General features: G+C 36.5%; 1 protein-coding gene across 1 annotated transcript in view; it reads right to left on the bottom strand.

Annotated features, from left to right (window-relative positions):
* The window catches only part of LOC128664421 (tyrosine 3-monooxygenase-like), a 97788-nt gene that overhangs the window by 69336 nt on the left and 13556 nt on the right, over positions 1-14896 (bottom strand). The window contains 3 exon segments of the mRNA XM_053719252.1: positions 11202-11252; positions 14255-14322; positions 14708-14796. Coding sequence (XP_053575227.1) covers positions 11202-11252; positions 14255-14322; positions 14708-14796 — 208 coding nt within the window.

Genomic DNA, 14896 nt, shown 5'->3' with positions numbered 1-14896 from the left:
AAAAAACTGTGATATCTACAGTGAGAAAATCTTTATTGAATTACACTGGGATTAGAGAGACATTTTCATATACGCCCATGGAACGCCCATGTTACGCCCATGTTCAGTCCATTTTACGAAAAAACAACAATTACGCTTTGCATTTTGTATTTATAAGTTCAAATTTCTGTGTGATTTTCGCACAGCCAGTGTAATATAATTACGATTTACACTATGCATATTTATTTTGATTTATTCCTGTGTAAATAACATACAATTTTAACTTTTTTTAACGTACGATTTTTGGTGAATAATTTTGTTACGGTTTTTGATGCACCTTAACAATGCATTCTTTTCCTGCTTATTTTTGTGTGAATGGTTCAAATATTTGTTTTGTATCATGTTTAAAATACGAATTTTGTTGTGCACATTTCACATGAAAATGCAGTACACGCCCCTTAGCGAGACACCCTGTTTTCAGAGTAAAAAGTGGCTTTAGATCATTCCACCAGGGAAATAGAAGGACTGGCGAGCATTCTTTAGTAATTTCGCCAGCCCAGAGAGCTTTCAATCATCGAGCCCTAAGAATCCTGGACTCTGAACTTTCATCTCCTCCATCTGACTGGGGTGGGGAGCAAGGAAATCTATATTTTTATTAATTTGCAGTCAAACTGCTTAGTGGCACATTTTAAAGGAACAATGTGTTACTTTCAAAACACAGAATAGCAGTTGGTAGGAAAACGTAGCTATTATAATGATAATAAAGTATAATTATTTGTTTAATTCTGTATTTTGTGTGTGATTATTTTTATCATTCTGCTGCATTAGGATAGGGTTTTTTGGGAGATTTTTTTTTTTTTAAATTAAGGGCCTATTTTTCTAAAAGTATTTTCTTCTTTTTATTCTAGGGTGTCTTAGGTTAACTGTGGGGATGTGGGTATATTATACATGTATATACAATGTTTTATCTATATGTATTTCATTGTATAATGCAATAATATGTATTTTAATTCTTGTCGTGATTTTAAAAAGCTTTTATTTCCTTTTTGCGTGTTTTTGTTCTTTTTTTAGGAAGAAGGCTTCATGTTTGTAATATTAATATGGCATAGAAAACAGTAGCAGCAACTTTCTAGTTTAACCAAAGTAAAACTAGCAAGTTGTGGCTACTGTCTTGTATGACACATATTGACATATTATTATCACAAACACAAAATTTTCTTCCTAAAAAAAAGAACAAAAGACACAAAAAAACAAAACCCTTTTTTAAAATCACAAGACTTAAAATACATATCATAGCATTATACAATAAAATGCATATAGATAAAACATTTAGGTTTAACTAAACACATATCCAAATGAATGACAACATTCAACAGTATTCATTTGTTTTCTTTAAATTACCATTAAGGGGTTAAATATTAACCCTAACATGCTGGATAGCTGCATAAACCGGTCCTCTTCCCATAGCCCTGGGTGTACAAATAGGAGGTTTAGCTGGACGCCTCCCAGGGCCTGAGCTAAAGGAGAAGGTACTCTAGGACAGTCCCTGCCAGAAGCCATGCTAGGCCTCCTATTAACGCAGCAGGGGGTCTGGGAAGAAGAGGACTGGGTAAGCGTAGCTCTCGAGCACGGTAAAGATATAACGCTACAGGTGAACTTTGCAGCTTTAGAAGATTTACATTTGTTTAACAAAAATAAATGTAAATGTTCTAGGAATGTTCAGTATTTTTTATTTTAAAATGAAACAAATACTGAATAGTGCAGCCATTGAATATTCAGGGAAAAAGAATTTTACCGAATATTTGTTTTAAATATTTTAACCATTTTTTTTGGGCACTGTACAAGTCTAATACCCACATCCCCACAGCTCCTATAGGTTTAATACATTTATTTATTTTTGTTCTTTATAAACACATCTCATTTGTCAGAACAGAAAGGGTCAGGCCACTTTCTTTTAAAATATCGCCAAACTCGCTGATTGCGAAACTGGCAAAACAAAAAAGGCAATTTTTCATGGGTCTGATGTTGTTTTTATTATCAGGGCCTAAAACCGCAAATCAACTAATCCCTACATTTGGCTAGGTTATGAGTGGAGTGCAAAATTGCACTTACACTAGCTCGATTTTTGCGCTCTATTCATAATACCAGCACACGCAATTAAGCGCTGGTATTTTAAGTCCAGCGCAATGCAAACTTGAGCTCGCGTTAGCATTGCATAAAAGCTTTGCACTCAATGGAGCACGCTTCCATAGGCTCCAATGGGAGCCTTGTTCTTATGCCATGAGTCACGACATGAGAACCTAGCGCAGCAATGGGGGCATGAATATATACATATATATATATGTATATTCACATATTAACACATAAATATATATTTCTATAAGCATATACATATATATTTACAGGAATAACACAGTCCCCATAGACCACAATGTAAAGGCACTTTTCAGTGCCATTTTTTTCTAACACCTCACACCCGCCAACTTTAACCCCTAAAAACTGCTTTGTGCGGTTATTTTTTTTAAAAAGCTACATTTTTTAAAAAAACAACAACAACAATACTCTTAAATTTGGGGCCAATTGGGGCACTTTTGGAAAAATAACCAGAGATCTGATCTCTGTTTTTCTGAGCGGTAATTGCTACGGCAAGATCGTGGTAGCAATAACCAGCCACTTGTAATAGCTGGTTATTTATCACGTGAGAAATTAGTGCTCCACCTGTAATCTAGCCATAGTGTTCCATATCATCTAGGGCCCCGCAATTCATTGGCTGCATGATACAAGCCTTGGATGTGTATATCCAGTTCCCTATCTCTTTAATGAGTTTTAGACAAAAAAAATCTTCCAGTAATGATGTTTTGTTTATTTTATATTACATATGGCAGCTTAATCATTTTCAATATTTTACTGAGCTTGTTCAAATAAAGTTAAAAGTATATTTTATAAAAGCTTAGATCATTCTTGGATAAAACAAGTTAATAATCTGCTTTTAATTTCCCTTTACAACCAACAACTGGTGGGAAAAACACATTGTATTCGTTTGATAGACTCTCTATGTGGCCTTTAAAAATGTTAGGGTTGAACACTCTCCAGCTTATACTTATGTTCTTATGCAAACTTCCATTTATACAGTATTTAAAAAAAAAAAAAAAAAAATTAAAATTGTTTTCACCCAGTTCAACAACACAAGGAAAGGAGACACAGGGTTAAAACTTTATGTAAAGGATCATAAATAGCTTTTTTATTTATTTAGTTTCTTACTTTTCATAATATTTCATGAAACAAAGAAGTTAAACACATAGGTAAAGTCCTGCTTAGGTGTCACACGTAGTGCAGTTCCCAAGCAGAGCACAGACAGTGATTTGTAGGTTGTGTGACTTTTGACTGGATCACCAGCTGATTCCCTGCTCAGAAAGTGCAATGTTTGTAGCACCTGAGCATTAATTAAAGGGACACAGAACCCAAATTTTTTCTTTTGTGATTCAGATAGAGCATGCAATTTTAAGCAACTTTCTAATTTACTCCTATTATCAATTTTTCTTTCTATATTCTATTGCATTCTCTTTCTATCTTTATTTGAAAAATAAGGCATCTAAGCTTTTTTTTTGGTTCAGAACTCTGGATAGCACTTTTTTATTGGTAGATGAATTTATCCACCAATCAGCAAGAACAACCCAGGTTGTTCACCAAAAATGGGCTGGAATCTAAACTTACATTCTTGCATTTCAAATAAAGATATCAAGAGAATGAAGAAAATTTGATAATAGTAAATTAGAAAGTTGCTTAAAATGTCATGCTCTATCTGAATCCCGAAAGAAAAAAATTGGGTTCAGTGTCCCTTTAAGGGACATGAAAGTCTAAACAGAGCAAGCAATTTACTTCTATTGTCAAATTTATTTTCTTCTCTTGCTATCTATTTTTGAAATAATAGCCAGGTAGGCTCAGGAGCAGCAATGCAGTACTAGGAGATAACTGTTGATTGGTGGCTGCACACACATGCCTCTTGTCATTGGCTCACCAGATGTGTTTAGCTAGATCCCAGTAGTGCATTGCTACTCTGATGCAGACTTTAAACCACACGTACTGTAGTTTTCTTTTCTTTTTTTCCACGTCTATGTCCCTTTAAATTAACTTTCTTTCATGTAATTGGCAAGAGTCCATGAGCTAGTGACGCATGGGATATACAATCCTACCAGGAGGGGCAAAGTTTCCCAAACCTCAAAATGCCTATAAATACACCCTCACCACACCCAGAATTCAGTTTTACAAACTTTGCCTCATATGAAGGTGGTGAAGTAAGTTTGTGTTAAGATTTCTACGTTGATATGCGCTTCTCAGCATTTTGAAGCCCGATTCCTCTCAGAGTAAAGCGAATGTCAGAGGGACGTGGAGAGTATTACCTATTGAATGCAATGATTTTCCTAACGGGGGTCTTTTTCATAGGTTCTCTGTTATCGGTCGTAGAGATTCATCTCCTACCTCCCTTTTCAGATTGACGATATACTCTCATATACCATTACCTCTACTGATAACTGTTTCAGTACTGGTTTGGCTATCTGCTATATGTTGATAGGTGTCTTTTGGTAAGTATGTTTTTTATTACTTAAGACACCCCAGCTATGGTTTGGCACTTTATGCATTTATATAAAGTTCTAAATATATGTATTGTACTTATATTTGCCATGAGTCAGGTTCATGTATTTCCTTTTGCAGATTGTCAGTTTCATATTTGGGGAAGTTAATATTGAGAAATATTTTTCTTACCTGGGTTTTATTCTTTTTTTCAATTGACTACTTGCTTCAAATTGCGGGCTGACTTAGGCTCATGGGTGCGCTAAATGCTACTCTTTATTGCATCATTCTTGGCGCGAAAGGCACGTCCGTTGACGCAAGTTCGTCATTTCTGGCGTCGTAATTGACGCAGGGGTTCACAGAGGGTTGCGTCGTTAGTGACACGAGTGTGTCATTTCCGGACATGGTTGGCGCCAAAAAAATTTTCAGTTACGTTGTGCGTCATTCTTGTCGCCAAACTTTTTTTCATTATTTATTGCCCCATTGCTTTTGCCTCTTGCCTTTTTCTCTATCAGAGGGCTATGCTATTTGCATTTTTCCCCATTCCTGAAACTGTCATATAAGGAAATAGATCATTTTGCTTTACATGTTGTTTTTTCTCTTACATTTTGCAAGATGTCTCAATCTGATCCTGCCTCAGAAGTTTCTGCTGGAACATTGCTGCCTGACATCGGTTCTACCAAAGCTAAGTGCATTTGTTGTAAAATTGTAGAAATTATTTCGCCGAATGTCATTTGTAACAGTTGTCATGATAAACTTACATGCAGATAGTGTATCCATCAGTAATAGTACATTGCCAATTGCAGTTCCTTCAACTTCTAATGTGCATGATATACCTGTAAATTTTAAAGAATTTGTTTCTGATTCTATCCTGAAGGCTTTGTCTGCATTTCCACCTTCTAATAAACATAAAATGTCTTTTAAAACTTCTCATTCAGTTGATGAAATTTCAAATGACCAACAACATAATAATGTATCCTCTTCTGATGAGGATCTATCTGATACAGAAGATCCTTCCTCAGACATTGACACTGACAAATTTACTTATTTATTTAAAATAGAGTATATGCGTTTTTTATTAAAAGAAGTGTTAATTACTTTGGATATTGAGGTAACCAGTCCTCTTGATGTTCAGTCTAATAAACGTTTAAATGCTGTTTTTAAACCTCCTGTGGTTTCTCCATGGGTTTTTCCTATTCCTAAAGCTATTTCTGATATGATTTCTAAGGAATGGAATAAGCCAGGTACTTCTTTTATTCCTTCTTCAAGTTTTAAAAAATTGTATCCTTTACCAGCAAAATCTATAGAGTTTTGGGAAAAAATCCCCAAAGTTGATGGGGCTATTTCTACTCTTGCTAAACTTACCACTATTCCTATGGAAGAGAGTACTTCCTTTAAGGATCCTTTAGATAGGAAGCTTGAATCTTATCTATGGAAGGCCTATTTATATTCAGGTCATCTTCTCAGACCTGCAATTTCTTTGGCTGATGTTGCGGCTGCATCAACTTTCTGGTTGGAGAATTTAGCGCAACAGGAATTGGATTCTGACTTATCTAGAATTATTTGCTTACTGCAATATGCTAATCATTTTATTTGTGATGCGATTTTTGATATTATCAAAATTGATGTTAGATCCATGTCTTTAGCTATATTAGCTAGAAGAGCTTTGTGGCTTAAATCTTGGAATGCTAATATGACATCTAAATCTAGATTACTATCTCTTTCTTTCCAAGGTAATAATTTATTTGGTTCTCAGTTGGATTCTATTATTTCAACTGTCACTGGGGGAAAGGGAGTTTTTCTGCCTCAGGATAAAAAACCTAAGGGTAAATCTAAGGCTTCTAACCGTTTTCGTTCCTTTCGTCAGAATAAGGAACAAAAACTCAATCCTCCCCCCAAGGAATCTGCTTCCAATTGGAAGCCTTCCTCAAATTGGAATAAATCCAAGCCATTTAGGAAACCAAAGTCAGCCCCTAAGTCCGCATGAAGGTGTGGCCCTCATTCCAGCCTAGCTGGTAGGGGGCAGATTAAGGTTTTTCAAGGATATTTGGATAAAATCTGTCCAAAATCAATGGTTTCAGAGCATTGTCTCTCAAGGGTATCAAATAGGTTTCAGAGTAAGACCTCCTGTGAGAAGATTTTTTCTCTGACGTATCCCAGCAAATCCAGTAAAAGCTCAGGCGTTCCTGAAGTGTGTTTCAGACCTCGAGTCTTCAGGGGTAATCATGTCAGTTCTTTTTCAGGAACAAAGTTTGGCATTTTATTCAAATCTATTCATTGTCCCAAAAAAGGAAAATTTATTCAGACCAGTTCTGGATCTGAAAATTTTGAATCGTTATGTAAGAGTACCAACTTTCAAGATGGTGACTATAAGGACTATTCTGCCTTTTGTTCAGCGAGGACATTATATGTCCACAATAGACTTGCAGGATGCATACCTTCATATTCCGATTCATGCAGAACATTATCAGTTTCTGAGATTCTCTTTTCTAAACAAGCATTACCAATTTGTTGCTCTTCCATTTGGCCTAGCAACAGCTCCAAGAATCTTTTCAAAGGTTCTGGGTGCCCTACTCTCTGTAATCAGTGCAGTGTTTCCTTATTCGGACGATATCTTGGTACTAGCTCAGTCTTTATGTACTGCAGAATCTCATAGGAATCAACTAGTGTTGTTTCTTCGGAAACATGGTTGGAGGATCAATTTACCAAAAAGTTTCTTGATTCCTCAGACAAGGGTCACCTTTTTAGGCTTCCAGATAGATTCAGTGTCCATGACTCTGTCTCTAACAGACAAGAGACGTTTCATATTGGTTGCAGCCTGCCGGCACCTTCAGTCTCAGTCATTCCCTTCAGTGGCTATGTGCATGGAAGTTTTAGGTCTCATGACTGCAGCATCGGACGCGATCCCCTTTGCTCGTTTTCACATGAGACCTCTACAGCTTTGTATGCTAAACCAATGGTGCAGGGATTATACAAAGATATCACAATTAATATCCTTAAATCCCAATGTACGACACTCTCTGACGTGGTGGATAGATCACCATCGTTTAGTACAAGGGGCTTCTTTTGTTCGGCCAACCTGGACTGTGATCACAACAGATGCGAGTCTTTCAGGTTGGGGAGCTGTTTGGGGATCTCTGACAGCACAAGGGGTTTGGAAATCTCAAGAGGCGAGATTACCAATAAATATTTTAGAACTCCGTGCAATTCTCAGGGCTCTTCAGTTTTGGCCTCTGTTAAACCATTAATTTGTTTTCAGACAGACAATATCACAACAGTGGCATATGTCAATCATCAGGGTGGGACTTACAGTCCCCAAGCTATGAAAGAAGTATCTCGGATACTTGCTTGGGTGGAATCCAGCTCCTGTCTAATCTCTGCAGTGCATATCCCAGGTGTAGACAATTGGGAGGCAGATTATCTCAGCCAGCAGACTTTACATCCAGGGGAGTGGTCTCTCCATCCAGATGTATTTTCTCAGATTGTTCAGATGTGGTGTCTTTCAGAGATAGATCTCATGGCCTCTCATCTAAACAAGAAACTTCCCAGATACCTGTCCAGGTCCAGGGATGTTCAGGCGGAAGCAGTGGATGCGCTGACACTTCCTTGGTGTTATCAACCTGCTTATATCTTCCCGCCTCTAGTTCTTCTTCCAAGAGTGATCTCCAAAATCATCATGGAACAATCATTTGTGTTGCTGGTGGCTCCAGCATGGCCACACAGGTTTTAGTATGTGGATCTGGTTCGTATGTCCAGTTGCCCGCCTTGGCCACTTCCGTTACAGCCAGACCTACTATCTCAAGGTCCATTTTTCCATCTGGATCTCAAATCATTAAATTTGAAGGTATGGAAATTGAACGCTTAGTACTAAGTCATAGAGGTTTCTCTGACTCAGTGATTAATACTATGTTACAAGCTCGTAAATCTGTCTCTAGAAAGATTTATTATAGAGTTTGGAAGACTTACATTTCATGGTGTTCTTCTCATAAATTCTCCTGGCATTCCTTTAGAATTCCTAGAATTTTACAGTTTCTTCAGGATGGTTTGGATAAGGGTTTGTCTGCAACTTCCTTGAAAGGACAAATCTCTGCTCTTTCTGTTTTATTTCACAGAAATATTGCTATACTTCCTGATATACACTGTTTTGTACAGGCTTTAGTTCATATTAAGCCTGTCATTAAATCAATTTCTCCTCCTTGGAGTCTTAATTTGGTTCTGAAGGCTTTACAGGCTCCTCCATTTGAACCTATGTATTCTTTAGACATTAAACTACTTTCTTGGAAAGTATTGTTCCTTGTGGCCATCTCTTCCGCTAGAAGAGTTTCTGAGCTATCTGCTCTTTCTTGTGAGTCTCCTTTTCGGATTTTTCATCAGGATAAGGCAGTTTTGCGGACTTCTTTTCAATTTTTACCTAAGGTTGTGAATTCTAACAACATTAATAGAGAAATTGTTGTCCCTTCCTTATGTCCTAATCCTAAGAATTCTTTGGAAAGATCCTTACATTCTTTGGATGTGGTAAGAGCTTTGAAATATTATGTGGAAGCTACTAAAGATTTCAGGAAGACTTCCAGTCTATTTGTTTTATTTTCTGGTCCTAGGAAAGGTCAGAAGGCTTCTGCTATTTCCTTGGCTTCTTGGTTGAAACTTTTGATTCATCAAGCTTATTTGGAGTAGGGTCAGGCCCCGCCTCAGAGAATTACAGCTCATTCTACTGGATCAGTCTCCACTTCGTGGGCTTTTAAGAATGAAGCTTCAGTTGATCAGATTTGCAAAGCGGCAACTTGGTCCTCTTTGCATACATTTACTAAATTCTACCGTTTTGATGTATTTGCTTCTTCTGAAGCAGTTTTTGGTAGAAAAGTTCTTCAGGCAGCTGTTTCAGTTTGATTCTTCTGCTTTTGCGTTAAGTTTTTTTCTTTCAATTATGAAAATAAACTTTTTTTTTGGGTTGTGGATTATTTTTTTCAGCGGAAAATGGCTGTTTTTATTTTATTCCCTCCCTCTCTAGTGACTCTTGAGTGGAGATCCACATCTTGGGTATTGCTATCCCATACGTCACTAGCTCATGGACTCTTGCCAATTACATGAAAGAAAACATAATTTATGTAAGAACTTACCTGATAAATTAATTTCTTTCATATTGGCAAGAGTCCATGAGGCCCACCCTTTTTTTATGGTGGTTATGATTTTTTGCATAATTATTTCTAAATTTCTTTTGTTGATGCTTTCTACTCCTTTCTTTATCACCCCACTGCTTGGCTATTCGTTAAACTGAATAGTGGGTGTGGTGAGGGGTGTATTTATAGGCATTTTGAGGTTTGGGAAACTTTGCCCCTTCTGGTAGGATTGTATATCCCATATGTCACTAGCTCATGGACTCTTGCCAATATGAAAGAAATGAATTTATCAGGTAAGTTCTTACATAAATTATGTTTTTTCTGTAATTCCGCCCACCATTTCCCTTAATCAGAAGATTTCCAGCTAGTCACAGTCAGTAAAGTTATTATAATGCATTTATTTGCAGTTGTTATCAGTTAAAGTCAATTAGGGACAAATATCTAGCAGTGTTAGCCTGAAAGGGTCAGCAGGGTGCGTTTTAAGTTCAGAGTAGAAATTGCTCAATTTTTAGAGCTAAATTAGATGAATAGGGGATAAAATAAATAATGAATATGTACTGCAAAGTAGTTTCATCATGCATAACTAAACATTTTATAAAAACATATCATTGTGTTTACTGTCCCTTGAAAGGTTTAACACTAAATACATTCTATAAGTATAGTATTGTGGTTATCCCCAGCCTCCCTCTAGTCATGGGTGTCGCCATATTGAATTTTGAATTCTATCTTTAACTACATTCCAGTGCCAACCTGTTTGCACATGTGCAGCAACTCTCCTTCCATTACCTGCAGTGTAACATAGGATCCAAAATGGCAGCGATTAGAGGGAGGTGGACAAATGTATTTAATGTTTAGTGTCCCTTTAAGAAGCAGATTATTGTAAAGTAGTAAAGTTTTGTATTGTGTCATTGTATTTATACTATTGTAAATTTTGTTTTACAGTTTATAAATTAATTGATACTAACTTTTTTTTATTAAAGGGACATTTCAGATATAATGCACATAGATTTATTACATCTTTGAATAGAAACATATTGCAATATAGTTGAATTGGCAAAAATGCTTCTAGTAAGAGTTATCACTGTTTTAGAGTTAAACATTTTCTCTGCACGTGCATGTGAAGTATAGCTAGATATTGTCACTTCACCCACATTTTAAATAATGCAGCTGCTCAGATAATCAGTGGGGCTTGGGTCATGTCAGCAATTAACAAATTGAGTCATTACCAGATGGTACAAGCACCTTAGGCTCTCTGAGCAAGTGCTGTGTTTAAAATGCTGATGCACGGTGCATACTTAAATACACTTTTGAAACAGCTATAGCTTTTATTAGAAGCATTTTTGCTAATCCATGTATATTACAAAATTTCTTCTGTTCAATACTGAAATGCACCCATGTGGTTTCCAATTTTGGCTGGAATATCCCTTTAAATACCCTACCCACTTTACCTTACAAAAACACTATTGGAACGATAAAAGCTGCAGTTTCAATTGTATATGGATTATATAAATATGTAATACATTTTTTTCTTACCATGTTTCATTTTCTTCAGGGGTATATTCAATTCTTGGCAGGGGTTCTCCACTGAAGAAACAATAATAAATAACTAGACTTAATTTAAAGATAGCCTGCATGTTTTTATTTTTCATTATTGTAATAAGGAATATCATAGAAACAAATATGAACATCTTAGATGTAAAGCACTGGTTTGGTTTTCAAACCTATCATCAGGCCTCCCCAACAGGTCAGATTTTAATGTTTACCTTGGATAAGAGCAGGTAAAATAACCATGTTTTAAAAAGAGAAAATAAATTATCTATAGGGGGCGTGCATACATATAGTCATTGATGTTAGTCCAGAAAGGGAACACTTTCCCTAAATGATCAGATGCACCATAAGTCTCGCTCTCACTCTGCTCTTATAGTAACCAAATCATCTAAAACAACAAGAAAACAATAGAAGGTGCTTCCTAGTGCAGCACAGTTTCACCCAATGGGAAATACATGATATGAGGACAATGTACTCACAAAAGATGCAGCACTATAAATGTGCTTATTCTCGCCTGCTGGGATCTCTTTGTGTCCCAGTTCACTGGTGCCAGGTGTGGAGTCAATTACTCCCTGCTATTATTTATGTGAAGCGTATTCCATCTGAATTTTGCTGGACTTTAGCGCCGAAGAATGGAATACAATGTCCTAACCGTGTGGCTTTCCTGAACCCACTGGCGCTACCCTGATGGGATTGCAGTCAGGAGGGCGTGCCTAGCACCATAGGGACGCCCCCCTGACGCAATCCCATCACAGTTGTTCCGATGTAGACACGTTAACACTGGCACAAAAGGGTTAAAATAACCATGTTTACTAATTAGATGATTGTTTCACCTGTGCTCCAGTGCAGATATCCACAAAATCTGGCCTGTTGGGGAGGCCTGAGGACAGGTTTGAAAACCAGTGATGTAAAGCACTGTGTATAAGTGTGAGGCCTACAGCTACTGACATCACACAGGGATTTAAAAAAGGAAGTCACACCAAGAATCTATGGTAATTATTAGCCATCCCGTCTGTACTCTATGATGTTCTAGGCTATCATTGTGTGATATGGCACAATTCATTAATGCAGCATCCTCTATTTTTTAAAGTTTCCTTCCAACATCCTAAATAATTCCCATAGAGATGTTTCAAAACATTTACTCTGTCCTTATTTACCCCTGTCCTTGTCTTGGGCATGTAGTTTGAATGTAAAAAAATGACTGCCTTAATCCAAAACTATCCCATTATAAAAGAAACTTTTCAGGTATGGTCTAGACAGATACAGAAAAACACCTCGTTCTCTAGTATCCCATCCCCTCTCACACCATCACTCTCCAATCCTGACTTCTTGGTGGGGAATTCTCCACCAAACAATTTAAAACTAGACATCCATGGACTTCTCCCGGTCTATCTGTTGACGGAGGCAACAAAAATAATCCCAATGACACAAATGCAAAACTTGGAGAACGACTTCTTCGCTACCTCACCAACCAGCCCTTACTATATCTCTTTTGTATGCTATTTTGAACTCACCTCCAACAGACCACCTTCCTTCTTACACACAAAAATGGCCAAAAGACCTTGCGGGGCAAGTATCAGTAGAGGAATGGAATAAAATTTTCCACAACATAGCCAAATCTTCTCACTCGGCCTCCCTGCTGGAAGTCAATTATAAACTCTTAATGAGATGGTATTTGACCCCGCAACGCCTACAATACATCTTTCCCCTGACATCTAACAGATGCTGGAGGAAGTGCAACCAAGAGGGTTCCATGTACCATATTTGGTGGTCATGTCCTAGTATTCAGCCGTTTTGGTGCTCCATAACTAAGGAAATTAGCAAACTCCTAGGACGAGACATTCCTCTAGATCCAGTAGTTTTACTCTTCCATGATATTCCCAAAATGCAATCTAAGGCCCACACTAGGCTTCTACACATTGCATTGAATAGTGCTAAGCAAGTCATTCCTCGGAAATGGAAACAGGAGATTACTCCTACGACTGACGAGTGGCTTGCTCAGCTTTCGCTAAATATATGACTAGAGAGGTTTCATTACTTCTCCATTAACCAATTGGATTTCTATTGCGAGATTCTCTTCCTATGGGAATCCAGACCCTGCAGCTAATTACCAGGAGGACGCAAGATAACCTAACACCCTTGATAGGGGTAAGCCCATACTGTAATTTTAATATCCCTCAGCAAACTTTATTTCACTTCACTCAGGAACACGTGTATTTGACCTCTTCTCTTCTTTTTCTTTCCTCTTCCTTTCCTTTGTTTGTCTATGCTTCTTTTTCTTTATGTCCTGCTAAACACTTGCAAAATTCATATTGACAATTCTCTATGTAACCAATATTGATAATTGTTGTTTGATGGCCTTTCTAGTCCATTTCTTATTGTATTATTTTGTTTAACCCACAACAAATGTAAGAACTGAAACACAGGGATTTCGATGATTGCCAACAGACTTATGTTGTGAGTGTTTTATTCTCTGCTTGTAAATGTTTGAAGTTATTTCAATAAAGCTTTTTCAAAACTAAAATAAAAATAAAAAATGACTGCCTTGCAAACAGATGACTAGTGACACCTTTTTGAGAAATGAAGAGCCTACAGTAATGATTGAAGGTGCTTAGGACCCCTCTAAAACTGCTAATGGATCTTGCTAAAAAGAAGTTCCTGATCATAATGTGACACTGTGGGCTTTATCCAGTCATTTCCAGGGTGTACAGTTGAGCAATGTGCTGATCATTTATCTTTTAATAGTTTTCTATACTACACTTCACTCAGGTTCTTGGTAAACATATAATTTTTTTCTAGTCACATCTAAATTATGCAATGTTAAACTATAAGGGTTGATTTTATGACTGATCTAAAATGTGTTTGCTATAAATAAATATGTATTATCTACGGAACTATTTTATGTTAATATCATGCCTTTACCTGAATTTATTTGTTCCTTAAAATAGTAACAATCTAAACTTTTTGCCTTGAGTGGGTTTATGCACATTTAAAATACCAATTAAAAAACACAACATGCTTGTTGAAATATAACTCACTCTCGATAATTGAAAGCCAGCTCAGAAAAGTAAGCTCTGCGATTCTTGTATTCTTGGTCAGCAAAACCCTAACAGAGAAAATAATAAAAATGAATAATAATAAATATTATATAAATGGATAATAAAAAAAATTACAGATAATTTAAACTTGCTTTTAATATATCTTAGACTGTATTAGGTAATGTTAGAATTTCTCAGATAAAGAAAGTAATAAGTAATTGTTTAATTATTCCACACTTACATGAAGTAGCTTGTTTGTGCTAATTCTAATTAGGGGATAATGTTTTTTTTTAAATCTGAAAAATGTATTAACACAAAATTGTAATTTAATGTCTTATAGTTATTTTTGTAGGTACGTTCTTAGATATCCTTCTCAACTGAAATATAATCTAACCCTATATGTTCTGTGTATTATAAGTAACAAAGCAAAATGTTCATATGTTATTTACTCACAGGATGGTCTTTATCAAGATCTGGTTCAAATTTAATAACCAGGTGATGGCACATGTCCAGGTCTTGTAATTTCCTTGGGAAAGAAGGCACTGTTTGGACAAAAAGTAAAAAAAATATCATTATACTAGTTTAAATCATTTTTTGGTCTTATGCAAATTTTCTCTATTTGTGAGCCCTTGTCATACTTTT

The sequence above is a fragment of the Bombina bombina genome, chromosome 6, assembly GCF_027579735.1.
Source record: "Bombina bombina isolate aBomBom1 chromosome 6, aBomBom1.pri, whole genome shotgun sequence".
Lineage (NCBI taxonomy): Eukaryota > Metazoa > Chordata > Amphibia > Anura > Bombinatoridae > Bombina > Bombina bombina.
The sequence above is the reverse complement of the archived record's forward strand: the minus strand, read 5'-3'. Positions and strand labels throughout refer to the sequence as shown.